General features: G+C 41.2%; 1 protein-coding gene across 1 annotated transcript in view; it reads right to left on the reverse strand.

Moving 5' to 3' along the window:
* Positions 1-3478: 3478 nt before the first annotated feature.
* Positions 3479-18460, reverse strand: part of ARMC8 (armadillo repeat containing 8) — a 75258-nt gene continuing 60276 nt past the window's right edge. The window contains exons 13-21 of the mRNA XM_009887363.1: positions 18210-18291; positions 15151-15237; positions 12753-12845; positions 12072-12221; positions 10201-10296; positions 7871-7966; positions 7314-7386; positions 6015-6108; positions 3479-4142 (exon numbers count right to left, since the gene is read on the reverse strand). Coding sequence (XP_009885665.1) covers positions 4109-4142; positions 6015-6108; positions 7314-7386; positions 7871-7966; positions 10201-10296; positions 12072-12221; positions 12753-12845; positions 15151-15237; positions 18210-18291 — 805 coding nt within the window. The 3' untranslated portion in view covers positions 3479-4108. The remainder of the gene's footprint in view (positions 4143-6014; positions 6109-7313; positions 7387-7870; positions 7967-10200; positions 10297-12071; positions 12222-12752; positions 12846-15150; positions 15238-18209; positions 18292-18460) is intronic.

Consider the following 18460-nt stretch of genomic DNA (forward strand, 5'->3'; position numbering starts at 1 on the left):
CCGCGGCAGCCCAGCCGGCCCCGCTCCCTTCTTCGGTGTCAGCAGCAGACAGCGAGCTGAGCTCTGTCTCCTCCCTTCCTCCCCTCTGAGCAGCAGCAGCCCCTCTGCCTGCTCTTCGCCTGCCAAACCTGCCCAATTCCCGCCTCCAGCCCACCGCACACTCCCTGGCTCCAGTTTCCCCCCCATCCCTCCCCAAACCAGGGGCCCCAAAACAAGGCGCGGGATCCAGACATGACCTCTGCAGCGCCAAGCAGAGGGGATAAGCTGCTGGCCCCACTCCAAATGCAGCTCAATTTTTCCTGGTTGGTTGGTTTGGGATCCCCCCCCCGCCCCCATGTACAGTGAGCACAGCGCGCCTGTGCCCAGCACCCTCCCCGGGTGATGCCCATTTGGGCAGGGCTGCCGCTCACCCCGTCTATTCCCCCGCCTGGGGTCACTGGGCTCTGGGTGCAGACCTTGGTGGTGCTGCTGATTTTTGTCATGCAGCACACGATGCCTGCCCGACTGGTCCTCCAGCTAGTCAAGGTCCCTCCTGGCCGAGGATTCAGCTTTTGGCACATCGACTGCCCTAGTGCCCCTGGCGACCTGAGGGGACAGTGTCCAGCGCCTCCAGGGGACGTGGCAGGGCTGAGCCTTGGCAGGGGCTCCCCTGCCTCCAGCACCTGCTCAGCAGAGCAAACTGCACCCCTGGGTGCCCCCAGGAACTGTCTCTTTTTGTAGAAATAAGCCTCCAGTAAAGTCCTGGTGATTTTAACCACCACTGAAGTTTCACATGTTTACACCTATCACATTCTAGGATTACCAAAGACAGTCCTGTTAAACCCATTTTCTCTTCTTCAGCAATCTAATCTCATGCACCTCAATCATTCTTTTGCCTGCTGTGCCACTGTTTCAGCGCTCTCATGGAGGTACAGCATCTCCTCCAATAGCTAACATCTGCAAAAATAAATTTAAAAAAAAATCTGAGATGTTTGCCTTAACAATATACTGGCACAAGATGCTTTTGAGCAGGTCACTTAGTTCCTTTCACTATTACAACGCAAACCTGTGACTGGAACAACAGCCAAATTGTAAGTCTCATTTGACCGCCTGTGTGGGAGAGACTCCTACTCCAAACATGGACTGGAGGCGGTGGAGAGCAACCAAGTGTACCACCTGTCTGAGAACCGGCATGCCAAACCCCGTGCAGAACTACGCGCTTTTTGACACATGTAACCTTTGAGAGAAGGACCATCACTGGACCCAGATACAAAGAGTGGACGTACTTATCAAAATTCATTAGGACTGCTTTTCAGAAGAGAAACGGCCCAAGAACAGCAGAAGTCCTGCTGGTGATTTGTATTATGTCCAAACTCTAGACTTGCTTTGGTTCTGCAAGCAACCTTGTCATTCACAAGATGCTGCTCCCGAAATAAAGCTGGTAAAGATCCAGGCGACCAGCAAACAAGTTTGTTCCCATTGCGAGTCTCAGGCTGGCAACTGTCGGTCTGTAGGGAAGCTGGCACAGAAAGCCGAGATTTCTCCATGAAGCTGAGAAAAATCTAGATGTTCTGGTAAAGTTCTTTTTATTTACAGTATTCTTCTTTTTGTACATACCTATAGCAACATCAAAAATTATTCACAAAGCTTAACTGAATGTAAAAATGTTCTCATCCAACAGTTTGTCCTATCAATATCTGTGGAAAATGTCAACTGTTCTCATGCAGTGACGAGATTGTCTGAGCATTGGTTTTTAGTTTTTCTGGTAGAATTTTAAGAAACCACCTCAAAACATGTACACAGATACTTACTCACCTTTTTTCTGAACACCTTTAGGCACCGAAGTTTTATAGAATCAAACTCAGATTTGCTTTTAGAAACGTGAATCGGGGGGCAAACGAGACGAGATATGTAAGAACTTGATCTAAACGTACATAGCAGGAGTGCAAATTTAGAAGTCAGATGCTGTACAGTTTTGCATTTACAGTACCTGCCTCAGAACTTTTTTCTCTGTTCAAGCAAAAATATATTTGATTGAATTCTATAAATATGACTTCGCTTCTGAGGTACTGATATTTATCAAGTTCTCACATATTTTTACTTTCCCTTTTGTTCAGCCCCCGAAGTCCATCGTGAAAAATTTGCAGAAGGACATTAAAAAACTGCCAGTCACTTACTGCAATGCCTGGGGAAAAAGTGTCAGGTGCTCACTTTTATTTGTCTTTCAAGAGTGGAAGAAGTTACATGAAATGTATATATTCTCCTTTGCAACCAAGTGATAACAGTTATCTGATACATAGCACATTCAAATTCCAGGCCAAACTGCGGTCGCATCTTCTGACACAAGTAGTTACCTTGGAAAAAAGTAAGGCTATCACAATTTGACCTTCTGATTAGAAATAAAAGATTAGGATACTTATCAAAATTGGTTAGCAAAGTTACAGACCTCTCTTCTTGCTGCAGCCTTCCTGAAGTTCAGAACAGAAGAAAGATTTGGTTTAAGACATCGGCTGCAATCTTTAGTGTGCCCATTAGTGCTATGTAAATATAGTGTTTGGAGATTCTGACTATTAAAACTATGGTTAAACTGAAATCAGAAAATAGACACAGGAAGAAAGCAAGAGCCTTGACCTGCATGAAGGAGAGCTCCTTGCTGCCCTCATTTGTTTCTATGCATATTTGACCGTGAAGCCACCGGGGTCTCGCATTCCAGCCTAACCTTACACAGTCATCTTCATTTGTACTTGTATCTTTTCCTCCACACTTACAGGCACAATTTCAGGAGCTTATGGACAATCTAGGCTTCCGAACACAAGAAAATCCCATCGCTTATTATCCAGGTATCCAAATCCATGCAAGTGTGTATATCTGTATATATACACAAAATCTGTAGCAATATTACCGTGCTAAGAAAAAAAACCAACCCAAACCCCCAGTTTTTCCATCCCTTCCCCAACTTAATGCACCCAGCTGATCTTTCGTGGAAATAATTTGTAAGTCACTTAACTATATCTGGAAGTAAAGGATGCAAAACAAAAGCAATCCCTTAAGTCACTGCTTGCCAGCTCCTTCTGGTCTCTTGAAATTATAACTTCTGCAACGTACTGTTTGCGCGATTGATAGCAGTGATCAGCAAATACTTATCACCAGCGAAATAAGCTAATCCTTCAGCACTTATCTGAGCAAGTTCTTGGCTACTAATGCAATAGCTTATGCCTGCTGATATTGCAGCCACCTCTTCCTTTCCAAAAAAGTCAACAGTCATGCTAACTCTGAAGTATGAGCTTTTCTTCTAAAACCATAAAGAAATCCAAAACAATCCAGTCGACCCACTCCATGGATCTGAGCGTGTCATCAGTACCAGGTGACCTTGTATGGCGGTAAAAAAAACCCAAAAAACTCTTCGACCTTGTCAGTACAGAACGCGCTGCTTATAATTTGGGGTCTACTGTCTCCCTCTGTTTTTCTCTTTAAAAAGGAAGTATAATGTAAGTTAAGCTGAAGTTCAGAAATGCATATATTTTACTTAAAAACATTCATCTGTTCAAAATTCAAAATAAACTTTATGGGATACAACAGTTTGGTTTTTTTTTTAAATAACATTTCATTCAAACTGTATATAATTCATTGAAGTATTCGTACAGCAAACAATGGTTAACCCTTGAAAACCTGTAGAAAAAGATTTTCACACAAAAAAAGGAAAAACAAAATTGAGGTATCACACCCACACGCATTCACCCGAGCACGCGCACACACTCGAGCACACCCGCACACATCCACACACGCAGGCTGCAGCAAAAGCAGAAAATTGTAGGCCCAAAAGGAAAATGATGACTGATTGTTCTATCCGAAAGTCCAGGTAGCTCAGGAAAAAAAAAAAAACAAACACAAAAAAACAAACAAAAAGCCAAAACAACCCCCCAAGAGTCCTCTGAGTAAAGAAACTACCTCAAGAAAATTCTCAAGTGCACTGGAGACCTGATCATTTAAACTGTTTCTGCAAAGCAGCTCCCTGCACCTGAGAAAAATGCAGCCCAAGGTGACTTGTGCAAATATAAGGAGTCAGGAGTATCTCCTGCTATTCCTTAAGTAGACATGAGGGGTGTCCATAGATTCAATTAGTCTTTGATCATGCAAGATACTGCTGGAGTGCTGTCTTCGCCCTGCAATGAAAGGAACAACCCGTTAATTATTGGGGTTTGGCTTTATCATCAACAGCTTTACGTAGACTACGCATTGTGGCAGCAAGAGAGGGAGGATGAAGGAGTGAGGTAAAGGGAAGCCCAGTGGCTGGCGCTCCTTCAGTTTGGAAGAATCTAGTCCATGGTACAGAAGTGCTATGTGTGGGCTGTAACAATGTAAGAATCCACCTTGCACATAAGAATAAGATAGATCTAACCACGTGTATTAGAGGCTCAGCATAAACTGAGCAACTTTCAAGTATGGTGGGGCTTAAGATGTACATTGAACCTCATTATCAACACACCTTATAAAAAACCCTTAAGAGCAATAATTGTGAAAAGCGATTACTTTTCTGTAATCCAGATGTAATGAAAAGCAGGTATTTGAGTTGAGAAATGAGAAAGGTGTCATAACTCAGAACATACTAGAAGCACGTTAGTCCTGTCAGGAATACCAGCCCTACCAAGAACATACAATGAGGTGAGAGGGAGCCAGCGTAACACTGGAACTTATGTCATCGAACATCGCGCAACATTTTTATTAAGAAAAAAACACCTCCCAGAAGTCTAGGGTTACAGTTTCATCATCACTTCAGCTAATTCAGTGTCTCCTACCACCTGAAGCTTTGCTCTTCCTTTGTCCCCAGCACCTCCCAACCATGCTGTCACGACCTTCACAGACTTTTCCAACATCCAATACAACTCAGCAACCCAGAGGAAGATTTTTATTTTTTTTTCTTCAATCTCCCTGCTATATTCACAAGTCATACGAGCTCGTTGAGGGCGCTAATGAGGCAGAGTTGGGATAGGGTAAACGGTGGGAGCAGGTGGCCAGAAGAAACAGGAGGGACCATGACTTCTAAGCACAATCCGCTCTCTGTCTCTTAAAACCAAAGCCAAAGTGTTGACAAGCAAGGCCCGTTTACCAGAAAGTATTTTTACTGGTGTAAGTTTTATTCCTATTTCTCACTGTTTGAAATGCTATTCAGCTGTTCCATAATTTTCTGTGAGGCTGCTTATTGATATCTATATGTTCCCAATTACCACTTTCAATACTGATACTTTGGCACAGATTTTAAAGAGAAGTCCTAACTTTACTACAAACATGTCTAAGAACACCAGATTATCTTTCACAAAAACAAGAAACCCAAATTTAACGCATTTTAAAATGCTGCACAGTTTTGAGTTGTGTTGTCTGTGTATGACCTCTTCCAAAAATCAGATCATCTCCTTTAGTTCATGAAATAAATGAGTCGTTACTAACTGTAGGTGGGATAATTGCAAAAGGTTATCATAAAAAAGCCAGAAACTGTCATTAGCTATTTTGGTTACATGAGTTTGGAAAGAAGCTAGATGATCTGTGTAGATACTATACTATGAGTAACACAACAGCTATGTGAAAAGTTACTGTTGAGCTTAATTAGTTTAAAAGAACTTAATTGAGATTAAGAACAGTGGTGATCCTGTATTATCTTTTTCATTCCTAGTGTTACGTGATGGTTTACCACTGTTCCAATCCTCCAGAACTTTGTTAGTAGTCCAAGGTTTACAGAAATATTTGTGTATCAGGGAGATTTCAGAAAGGACTCTCCACTGGTTTAGAATATCTTAAGTGTAGTTATTTTATACCACTGAGAACTTCAGTAAAATTTGTTACTACTGAGCAATACAAGACCTGCTCTTCAAATAAGTGTTCATCACTATTTCTTTATGCACAGTATAACTCAATGCAATGATAGACAGTTTTTCCGGGGAATTTTTCTATAATAAAAAGATTTCAAAAAAGGACTCTTTTTTAATGAAAAGCAAAGATTTCCCTCTAATCTTCTTTTTTGGATTTTTCTTTATACTCACTTGTCACACAGATTTGGATCCGATGACTGACTCAATTTATGTAAAATATCTACTATTCCTATGTCTCGTAGTTTATCTTGGCGTTCTTGTGAACCTACAACAATAAATCACATTGTTGGGAATACCACCAAAAATAAATGTCTGCAGAACAGAAGAAAGCAGTGGTAACAGAAACCAGCTTAAAGGAGGGGTATGGAACACAGCTCTGTTAGAACCCAGCAATGGAAACACTCCCTCAGTTGCAGCTACTTCCCAAGGGAGCTCAAGTTTCTTTTTTTGTACTCCGTGTGCATATGTTTAAAGAAAAGAAAAATTCGAAGGTAAAAATCTGAACACATTTTATCCTAAAGCACAAAGCTTGACTTCAGTTGGTTTATTTTCATCTCTCTGATTTGGATGCAGAGAACATTTAACCGGAGGCGTGTTTCTGCATCTGACTTGTGGCACCGTATAACGCCACTATAATGAGTAGAAAGCACCCAGGAGCATAGCCAAGTGTCCCACACTGAGTGAAGTTCTGTGATTTGAGAGATGTGGAGTAAGTTACGCAGTAGGGTAAAAAAACCCAAATCCAAGTAGAGACACTGATTTCTTTGCTGAAGAGCAGCATAGCCAACTTGAGGGTCTATAAATCATCCAAGAAAGCTCGCCTCCCAGCCCCACCATTCCTCAAAGGACACCACCTCCCACCACTCCTTCCCTTGCCATTTCTTCCAGCTCCACACTGCTGCCTCCAGCTGCCCTCTCCACCCCTCAACACAAACACATAATTTTCTGCACAGCAGCATCCTTCAGCTCCCTCCTGGTTACCTTCCATTGTTCTAGGCCGTGACTCTTACCATTCCTTCCAGTTCCACCCACAAGTCCTTTGACTGGTTTCAAGAGGAAAATTTCGTTGCAACGAATCCCCTTTCTAATCCTCCCTCCTCTTATCCTCCCCAGTGAACCTGCTCCCTCCAACAATGAGTTTCCACAACCTTCTTAAGACTCAGAAGCTTTCTTACTAGGATTCTCTTTCACTCCAATGGTTTTCAGATTTTACAGAAGTGCTACAAGTGAAAACCTCCCACCGTGTGACCCTTTATTGACGCTGTCTTCTCATCTCTTCACTTCCTGCCCCAGAAGAGCTCTCTACACTTTCCTCAATGTCCTCCTGACCACTCACTCACTTCGTATTACAGCTGTAATGATGGTTTGGATCCCACTGTGCTGTGCTCTGCAAATACCAATTACTATGCAACATTAGCCTTTTGATCAGGATAGTAACTTGTATATGCATTAATAATGAGGCTTTCTTACCTTCTTCTTCATTCCATATGAGATTAGATATACAGAACATGGCGGCAAGCTGAAGTTTAGCATTTGAATGACTCTAAATAGAGAAAAATAGTACTCAAGTTTAGAAGAAGAAATTCAGACATTCCCGGAATTACATTTTGGGACTCATTCTGTAATAAACAAGGTAGCAAAGTTGGGGCTAATTCTTATCTACAACTTTTCTCAAAGATAGTGCCATAATATAAGGCACTCGAGTAGCGTTCAATCACTTCCTTCCAAATATTTACTGAGGTCTAACAAGATATGCCTTTTCCAAGATCATGAAACGTTTTCCATGTAGATTTGTTACAGGCACTGCTTAAGTCACTTATTTCTTATGGGAAATCAACATTGGATTTTCCTGTTAATCAGACCCTCAGTACACCTCGGCCATATAGAACTGCGATTTCTTAAACACAACTGGGTACGTGAAAGTTACATGCGTGCTACTGAATAATTTACAGACCAAAATGCTGAATTACTCCCTTTTAATTCCAGCAAAAGACCAACATAAAACATTTAAGATAAATTCTCCATACCATGTAGTATTTGATTTTCTGCAGAATGTCATCATTGGTCATAATCAATTCTTTTGCTGTCGTTCCATCTGCTATATTGGCAAGTATACATAATGTCTGAAAGAGAGAAAAACTGTTAAGTTATTTGGCCACAGATCACATCCCATGATTTATACAGTTCCCTTGACAGCTTTGAACTTGTGACAAACAATTTCTTTAATTAATTTTAGTATCTTTAATCTGGAGTTTCCAGCTTGCTTACATCTGGGGCCAATGCCAAAGAGTCAACAGCTGTGGATGAACAGCCCTGGCAAAAAAAAAAAGTCATTGCCATTTTAAAATAAAAAGCAACATTCATTAATTCATTTCAATGAGTAAAACCTTAAGTTTCTCATGGAAATATGCAGCATACAGAAAACATTAAATACATCAGAAAATAAAGCAGCCTATTCCGCATCAGAGCTAGGGAAAAACACCGAAAACCAAATATATCCATCTAGTTCTTCAGGCGAGGAAAAGGAAAGACAGAGGCCTATCTGCTGATCTAGCAGAGTAATAATTTGTTTTCAACAAGTCTAATCACATATCTTACCTGCAGAGATAACTCAAACCACTAATGCATCTGGTTATTTCTTGCAAATTGGAGAAGCCATCCTACAGAACAACCCTGAAGCATGTAGGCCCATGTTGGCACTACATGCACATGGCATTAAGACTTGCCCAGGCAGCTTTCCTGGTTCTCAGGAGGCACCGGGAGATGCTCTACAAATTCTTTCCCAAAGAGCTGTGGAAGAACTTAACCACCTTTTCTTCACATGCAGGGATGACTACAAGAGGACACCGTGGAATGATCAGCATTCGCACGATGCCTGCGTCTAAGCTGCACTGCATTCATGTCAGCAGTTGCAGAGATTTATTACTTCCAAGCTGCTAATTACATACTGATGAGCGAGTCAGTGACAGAGGTAAGCACTGTCCTGCCAGAAGTATGGGCTCTCGCGTGCAGATAGGCAGTACTGGATGCATGACTTGATTCTGAAATAAGAGCAAGCTGCTGATCACACCCCAGGGACAAAGACAATGCTCTGCGTACAAAGGCCCCAAGCCCTAAAGGCTTTTTCAGCCCTAGTCTACCAGCCCTTTCCAAGAGGATTTCTCAGGTACACAGATTCTCCTCTAAAATAATTCCGAGCATCTTGGCAATATAAACAACCTGTTGCAATGATGGCTATTCCTGTCACTAGAGCTTTATCGGGAAGAACTATTTAGAAAGACACAACTGGTTAGTCCTCAGCTGTTTCAGAACCATGGTATCACTAAACTCGCTATCTATTAAGAGTCTTTGGGGTATTTTTTTTTGCTAATTTTGTGCTTAAATAGCCAGAAAAGGCCTGTTCTCCTTCAGCCCATTCTTCACTGAGCAGAGGTTTAGTCCAGCCTGGAGTCAATTGTATTTTTACCCTCATTGGCCATGCTGTTTGCTACCAATCTCTCTGCTAAGCCAAAGCAACCCTCTGGAATCTCCCACATTGTTCATCACCACATGCCCTGTATGAGGAAGAAACAGCGCTCTCCAACCGACTGTCTTGTCTGTCAAAAAGAGTTAGTCAGCCAAATTCTGCCCATCTATCCTCTTACTTTTGCTTTAGCATCTCCGCAGCAGGTGTCCTGGTACCTTGGCCCCCTTAAGCTGCCACCAAGCCAGGGATGCTTTTCCCTACTGGCCATCTCCTCTTTCCTCTTACATATTGCTTTTCTTAAGTTGTAATTTCTCAGGGCATATCCCTCCCCACTTTTTCCTGGGCTACACCAGCATGCTCTTTTCCCTGCTAGTGCCTCTCCTCCTCTAATCGCTGCTGGCTCCCGCAGGCACCCAAGAACTGCTGAGTTACCACATTGCCCAGCAGAAGACGTATTACTGCCAGCAAGGCAACAGATGACTTTAGTCTTCATTACTGACTGCTCCAACGGCTGCCATAGGAGCAAATAACCACGACGCTTTCCCCAGTGTGAAATACTGGCTTCTTTCTCTTTCCTTGTTCCTACTGTCCCCCTTCTGCCACGCAATTGCCTTAGACTTAATTCTTCTGCTCTCACATACAGTGCTTTCCTCTTTACCGCACCTACATTTAAAAAAAACCGTTCTGAATTCAATTAAAACCCATTTGTAATAATCCGTTGGAAAGAAGAGCATTCTTGTAGGTAATAAAGTTATTAAACTGACAGATCTCCATAAAATATTCACAGCACATCATAATCCCAAACAAAAAAGACATGTTGAGAAGAGTAAGCATTCTTAGCTGTTTCTTAAATTCTATTCTGCCAAGACAACATGAAACAAAAAAGGGTACCTGCTCTTTGACTTCTATATTGTGCTCCCCTTCCAGAATGAGGGTCACCGCTTGCATGATTTGCTTCCCATGAGTGCTCATTATATGGTCTATGTGCTGCCAAAGCAATGATGAAATACAATCAGTGTAACTTTCCAGACCAAGAAGAGGCATTCCTACTTGAGTTACTCTAAGTAAAGAGTAGCAACATTGCAAAAAGACCCTAGCTCCTAGCGAGGTCTCCCAAAACCAAGAACTTATCACAGCAGAAACACTTCATAATATTCCTCTTCATTTGAAGCCTGCTCTTGTTTGAGAGAACATGGTACGTATGGGCCTTGGTTCTGATTTCACTGTCACCTGTAGAAAGGACACTGGTTTCCCAGTTGCACGGAGGCCAGTCTGAAGACTGAATGCTGCGGGACCCAAGCTCTAAGCATGATGCTGCAGTTAGAAAGAACCACTTCTCTTCTGATAACGGGGGGATATCAGAGAGGGGTAAGAAAACGGAGGTTTCTTATCTGGTATTTGCTACTCTTACTGGAACGCTACGACCAGGTCCGATATCCGCATTTCAAAAGTCTGAGAGGGTTCAGAAAATAAGCAAAATGCATTACTTATTGTATAGGAAAACTGTCTCAAGAGACTTACAGGTAAAAGGTCATTTGATCACATACTACAATACCTATACTAGAATAAAATTGATCATTAGGAGTAACAGAAACAGGTGAAACTAGATCGACTGGATTAACTAATATCAAAACTCAAGAGTGACATCAAACAGCCACCAGAGATTACCAGCACATGGCACACTACAATTTTTTAAGATGTTAGGGATTCTTGTAGGACTTCTTAAAACCGCTAATAACGAGACTTCATTCGAAAGCTGCTGGATGAGTTATTCTGGAGTGAGTTTTGGGTAGAGAATGAGAATGGTTGGTTCTGGCTCTAAAACATACTACAGAAAGTAGGTGAAGCTGGGACATAGTTTCAGATGAAGAACACCTTAAGTGATAATGAGACTCTACTGTCAAGAGCTCAGGGTGAATTTAATGAATGACTGGTTATTAAATATCTTTTCACATTAAGACAACTAATTTTCTATTAAGCTTATTGAGACTCAACGAGTACAAATATCAGAAGATTTTTTGCAGTGACCTTTTTATGGTAGAAACACAATACGTGATAAATGCACAGTAGAGGCTTCGTGGTTTTTTTCCCCCACAAAAATGTTGGCTTGCCAAATGTTTGCTGCATGTTTTCCCTCTGTTCTTCACAGGGGATTACCCCTTTCTTTTCCTCCACCAATATCTCTTTCTCCCTGTCAAAAACAATTCATGGGCTTACATTTTCAAACCATTTTATTTCAGTGTGTAAAATGAACGTATGCATTTTGTAAGTGCACAGTCCCACAGTCAAATTCAAAAAGCCAGTAGTATCTATATAGATGGATAAGAACAAAAATATTTCAGGTGTCAAGAAAGAAGAAACACAGGTATCCTTAAGATATGTACCTCTCCACACATTGACTCAACAGCGCCACCCTCTTATTGTTGTTCTGGACAAGTTTCACAGAAAGACTGTTAGGAAAATAATTTTGCTGAAAGCTAAATGCAGTGGAATTGAACATTAAATGTAACTGTCTAGCTCTGTATTTGATAATAACCACAAAGTTTCAGTGGGTGTAGAGAATTCTTTCAAATGTTTTCTTACACTAAATTTGTCCATTTGGTTACAGATACTTGGATAAATCCAAAGGCCTCGGTTTTAGCAATATATCGAACATTAATCTTAAACAGAAAAATAACTTGTCTTATAAAAAGGATTAAGAATTAAGTTGTACTGTCTGCAGGTTTGATCAGCTTTCAGAAGGTGTTTGCAGCTCTACTTACTGGTCGAGTAGACAGAAGATTCCTGAGCAGACCCAACGTTTTCATCAGAACATTTACATCGGAATCAGAAAGCAACTGGAATAACTGCTCTGTACTCAGACCTCGTAAGATGTCTGATTTGATCTTCTGTTCCGCTTGAAATGCCATGTTCTAAAAGAGACAGAAATTTTTTGTTTGATTTTTTTACCTTAACCTTGGGCTTCCACTCTTCTAGTTTGTGTTCATGGGCTACATGAACTGCTGAAGGAAACAAAGCTATTCTCCTTTTGAGTTCTAGGAAAGAGGCAAGCATATATCCTTGCTAAAATTAATCTCGCAAAGGTTATAACTTATGAGGAACTGCTACACACTGAATTAAATTTCCACAAGATCTTACGGCTGATGTGGTTATTACCTGCTTTTATTTGTCCCCTGGCATGCTACTGACACCACTTAACTGTTTCCCTGAATGATTCTGGCAGCCAAACTGGTATCAGAACTGAAAAGTTTATTTTATTTTATGGACTAATTGATGAAGTGTTTCAGGCTGATACTGTTTTCCTTCTGTAATAAGGTGGAAAGACAAGCCAGATTTCAGCTACGTTATCTTTTAGTAACAACTGATGAGTTCTTTAAGTTACATTCACAAACTTTTTAAGAAGCAAAATCACAAGTGGCATTTAATCAGTGGCGTCTACTTACCATTAAAGCCCAAATGCCATTCACTCGCAAGGCAAGATTTTCACTCTGTGTTAAACTACATAGAAGTTCTATGGCTCCTGATTCTAAAATAGGCTAAAGTGAAGAGGGGGAAAAAAAATTCTTTAAAACTCTACTTAGACTCATTAGACATATATACAAATGTAAATATAATACAAAAAAAAGCCTTTCTTATATCTTATTCTTGAGTTTACAACATGTCCAGTCCACTCACATGAACTGGCCATGCCATACCCTATATTCACGAGCATTAAAAGGTAGGTTTTTATGAAAAAAACTCAGGTCAAGATGGCTTTATTCTCATGTGTATCTGTGTATGTGCACACATGTATATAGACAGCCATACACATGTGTGTATGTATGTATGTGTATATATACACACATATGCATGTGTATACATATACAGATATGTCTGTGCGTGTATATATATATGTATCTATTTGTATACACACACACCCCTTATGTATGTATGTATATACACACACAGCTGTGTATGTATGTGTAGATATACACACATATGCATGTGTATACGTATACAGATATGTCTCTGCATGTGTATATATATATATCTATTTGTATACACACACACCCCTGCCACATTCACACCAGCAAATAGGTTTTCCCCAACAACTTTCAGCCTGGGGCTGCTCTCCAAAAGCAGTCTTCCTTGAGCAATCACATCTTTCTGGGTCTCAAATTGGACATACGTGACTGCTTAAAAAAGTTTAAGGACAATGAAAGCTACTTGATATCTTTCTTGACATTTAATCTTTGTGTTTAGTAATCAGACCAAACTAAAATCCAATAGAAAAACTTTAGCACAATGAAGAAAACTGGAGACTGCTTTTGATAATTGGATTGAAATGCAAAACTCCGTAGTATCACGTCTTTAAATGACAGGAAAAACATCAATACATGCAGCTTTTCTTTCAAACTGATTAATGTAATGAAAGTTAAGTTTGGAACAACTGCTTTCAGCTTGAACTGAATTTGAAGCACTAGTTTTATTTAAGGCCCAAAGAGCTCATACGCTAAAAAGATTCATGCAGTGACTTATGCTGCACTCGTTTGTAAGGTATTCGCTTCTTCCAGCAGTTACTGCTTCAAAAGCAGTGAAGAACTGAACATACCTGAGTTTGGGGGAAGCTGCGTGTTTTTTAACCCACTTAAGAGCTGAATTCATGAGAAAAGAGGAATGTTTGGAAAAGGCTGCACTTTGTAGGAACCGGCCCATCTCACTGGATCGCGGCAAGCCCGTAACAGAACCAGGCAGCAGCAGTTTGTGCTGAAGTTCACCTGGTCCCCAGGCACTTATGCACTGCAATAAGCTGCCAGTGATTTTGCCAGAGGCCCGGCAGCTGGCTGCCTCCTACGGACATTTGCACAGCCACAGCAGGTGGGAGACATTCCAAAATTGGGTTTGACTCAGCTCTTTCCTAGCGTAAAATACAGATCTACTTCAGCTTTGTTTATTTACTTAAGTGACTGGCAGTTTACAATTTTCAAAATACTGTGTAGAAAAAAGGTGATGTATCAAACGAAGATCAGATGGCTTATAGATGCTTTCAAATCTAACACTTCTAAATACGCCTCCATTTTGCATAAGCAGTATTTTCTTTTGGCAAGGATGTTTTTTACATGAACAATGTGTCCCAATAGAAAATTCAGTATTTCGATCCAATTTGAAGTGGAAACACTACACTGACTGTGACCCGCAGTATGAACAAGAAAGCCCACGGGCCAGTGAACTGTCCTTGGCGTTATTTCAGTTAATTTTCTGTCTCACAGACACGACTAAAACCACCAAGATCAATTGATCAAACCAAGGTAATCCAAAGCACCATGTAGGAGCCCACGTATAACACTATCTTGCAAACGCTGTCTGTAATTAAGAAATACTTAAGACTTAGGGAATTTTTCCACTGCTATGAAGTACTGATATGTACGTATGATCTGTACGAAATACGGACGTTGCAGAACTCAAGACCAGATATCCTGTATCATTCATTCATTCAAGAACAATAAAACCCACAAGACTCAGCTGTGCCAGCATTTTCAAGATTACAGCAGTAATTCTCTAAAACAATGGATCATACTGCCAATTATCGGTTTGTTTTCTTCTTGCTTATGATTTTTTTTAGATGATAGCGTTTTACTTGTAAAAAACCCCAAAATTGCATGTCTACTTTGAAGATACTGCATTTAACTATTCAACCATATTTAACTGTCACAGCTATCAGTGATACAGTGTGCCTAACATTACAGCTCTATAATGCTGCACAACCAGTGAATACCAATTAAGATACCTTTATGCTTAAGGAACTGTTATATAATGTAACTTTTGTCTATTACCTCTTCTTGTTTCTGGGTAAATACTAACCTCCTTGCTTGGAGAGAATTCCAGAAGAAGATTGCATAGCGTGGAAGATGCTACTACAAGAATTTCATTTGGAGCATTCTGTAAAACCTGCAGTCACAAAGGGCAGAGAGAGGAATCTCCGTTAACCAGTAGGAAAAAGGAGGGATCATTTTGAAATGGAATACCTGTAGTTATGCTGCACTTTGATACTCTGTACTTCAGGAGATGCTTTGATGCTAGCACTGCAGATCCAGGCAGCGCTCATTCAGCTCAATGTGATGATACGCGTTACATGACACGCTGGAGCAATGTGAAGTTATGTTGCAGAAGCCAGATTTGAGAGCTTTTAGGTCCAATTTAAAAGAAATCAGTGGGAACAGATCCCCGCTCTGCAAAGCGTACATGTGCTGGCAGTTGGAATTTAGCTCTGCAGCCATTCTTTCCAGAGAGCAGGCTATGTCCTGCGGTGCAGCGCTGCGTCATGGTTTACAGGAAAGTGGAGGAAACTCCAGGAGGAGCCTCCTCAACACTTCTGTACCATGAGCAAAGCACAACACAGCAAATTTCCTCATGACCATCCTTTCAGACAAGCAAGTAGTCTGGAAGAAGTTATACTCTCTCTTATCTGTGCCTGGATCTGCAAGGAGACCAATACATGCCACTCTTAAACAGAGCATCTCCCTAGCGTGTTCTGAGAAAACTTAGTGAAGAAATAGGCATGGAGGACACAGCTGCTCCTCCAGCAAAGAAAGGGGGAATGGAGGGATTGTTCTCTATCACCTTCTATTTCAGAGCAGCAAGCAAACTGCCAACATTAAGGTAGAGCGTAGATTTAGAATAGATCTTAGGAAGAAATGTTTCCCTGTGCGGGCGGTGAGCCCCTGGGGCAGGTTGCCCCGAGAAGCTGTGGCTGCCCCATCCCTGGAGGTGTTCAAGGCCAGGTTGGACGGGGCTTGGAGCAACCTGGGCTGGTGGGAGGTGGCCCTGCCCAGGGCAGGGGGTGGAACTGGATGGTCTTTAAGGTCCCTTCCAACCTAAACTGTTCTATGATTCTGTGATTACCAATTACTGCATTTACAGCAGCTTGTACTGAAGTACATATATGTAAGTTCTATAATTTTAGACATTATTTCTCCATGGCTTACACAGCTATACGTGCTAGTGGAGAGTGAAAGGACTTACGTAGTTGTTATTAATCTAGACTGAAAATGAATTTCTCTTTATTTAATATTACTTTTATTTTTCTATTAAGAATAATTCTTGATGTTTTGGAGTGAACATAACAGTTTCTGACTTCTGCTTACTTAATACAAATCAAAATGAACAACTGCCAGCAGCTGCGTTTACAGAGGTCTGAAATGTACATTTGTTTTTTTCACATGGCTCTCCTTTTATGCTAATTGTGCTTCTTCAAGCAATCCTGTAGTTTTTGTGTTTTACATTTATAAAGGTTTGATGCTTTCACGTTTGGCCTTTTGCAGCCTCTTAAAACATTCAAACCATTCCCTCCAAGCCCCTTCAGGTCATGATCAGGAGTCCTGAACCATGGAATTAGTATGCTACAGTGACAGCACAAAACTTGCATGATCAAATCTCCCTTGACCTCCCATTAAGACTAATGAATTAGACGTCCATGGATTAGTATTACAACTCACACACCCAGTCCAAGGATGAATGCTTAACTTGTAATAAGTGGATTGTGTGGATTACTTTGAGGGTAGTGGAGCACTGGCACAGGCTGCCCAGAGAGGTGGTGGAGTCTCCCACTCTGGAGACATTCCAAACCCGCCTGGACACCATCCTGTGCAACCTGTTGTAGGTGCCCCTGCTCTGGCAGGGGGGTTGGACTAGATGATCTCCAGAGGTCCCTTCCAACCCTGACCATTCTGTGATTCTGTGATTCTGTGTATACCGTCAGAAAATAATTTCCCCCTCATTTTTATATTGAAACCATACAAAAAAGTAGACCCATACTTTAGGGCCTCTAATTCATGCAAGCAACTTCAAAGGCTGAGAAAGTTTCTGGGCCTGCAGCCAACAAGATGGCCAGAGAGTGTAGTATAACTAGTGAGCCCAGTTCTCTTAAGTCTGTAACTTGTGAGAATTAGAACATCAGCGGAACAGAGAAAGTCAGGCCTGAATAACATGTCAGTGAGTAGTATGTCTGACAGGCATCAATCTTGTATTGAAGTACAACAAGAAATAACCGAGGGATCTCCTGATCCTTTAGTTCCTTTCAGGCTCTTCCTTCCCTCTTGAGCTTTGGACAGTCAGCTCACATCACTGCCTCGTTATCAAGCTCATCAGCCTATTTTTGCTGACAACACTTTCTCTGGTCTGGCTATTTCACTTCTGAATAGAGAGTCAAGCTCACTTCAGGTGATTCTCGTGGGTGTTAATGCTGCCCAAGCTTGCCAGCTTCTTGCTAGCAGACTTTGTTCCCCATTTTCAAGGTCTAAAAGACACTGAAACTGAGAAACCGGTTTATTTATCTGCACTTAATGACAGTCGCATTACAGGATGAGACGATGATATATACCTTACACACTTTGTTCTCATTTAATCTTGTGGATAATTGCATTATATTAAAATGTGCCTTTTTAAAGGTCCTGCTGAGCTCTTTTGGCTTCAGTTTTAAAATTTGCAATGAGATCTAAGACGTAGAGAATTACAGGAGAAAATGCAGACCTAAATTCTCTTGTAGGGCTTATAGACCAAGTCTGAACTCTGCCATATAGTCTGAGCCTGAAAGTAAGGGATATATAGTCCTCCCAGTGCCCTCTGTAAACATTAGGGATAACATAGTCTCACTCATTGATCACTTAAAAAAACCCAACCAAACAAAACCCCCAACCAAACAAACAAAAAAAAACCCCAACCAAAAATCAAGCATGGACCACAGTCCTCTTTGCTGCTGCTTGGCTTTTGATTTGCGACCCTCTTAGAAGGTCACGGAATTTTGATTTCTAGGTAATTTTTATTAGGATTCTACAGAAAGGCATGCAAATGGAACAGACACCATATTCTGCTTTAATGGAACAGAACACTTCAGTAGTTGAGACTTGCTTTTCTCTACTTACCTTCATTAAAGGTTTCCATACAGCATGATCCTGAAAACTTGTCCTGAGCTGCTGTACAGAACGGGACAAACTGTGCAAACACCTGTCCCAGAAAAGAAACCTGCACTGTGAAACACGCACACTCACGCGTATACTACCGTAAAGCAGACATCGCTTCTACGCGAAGATTCAGCTTAGAATTTGTCAAGTAGTAGACTGTAAATAGCAAGAAGTAAATATCGTCCTAGTCTGGGATAATTCCCCACCTCCCA

This window comes from Charadrius vociferus, unplaced genomic scaffold (assembly GCF_000708025.1).
Source record: "Charadrius vociferus isolate BGI_N301 unplaced genomic scaffold, ASM70802v2 scaffold406, whole genome shotgun sequence".
Classification (NCBI taxonomy): Eukaryota; Metazoa; Chordata; class Aves; order Charadriiformes; family Charadriidae; genus Charadrius; species Charadrius vociferus.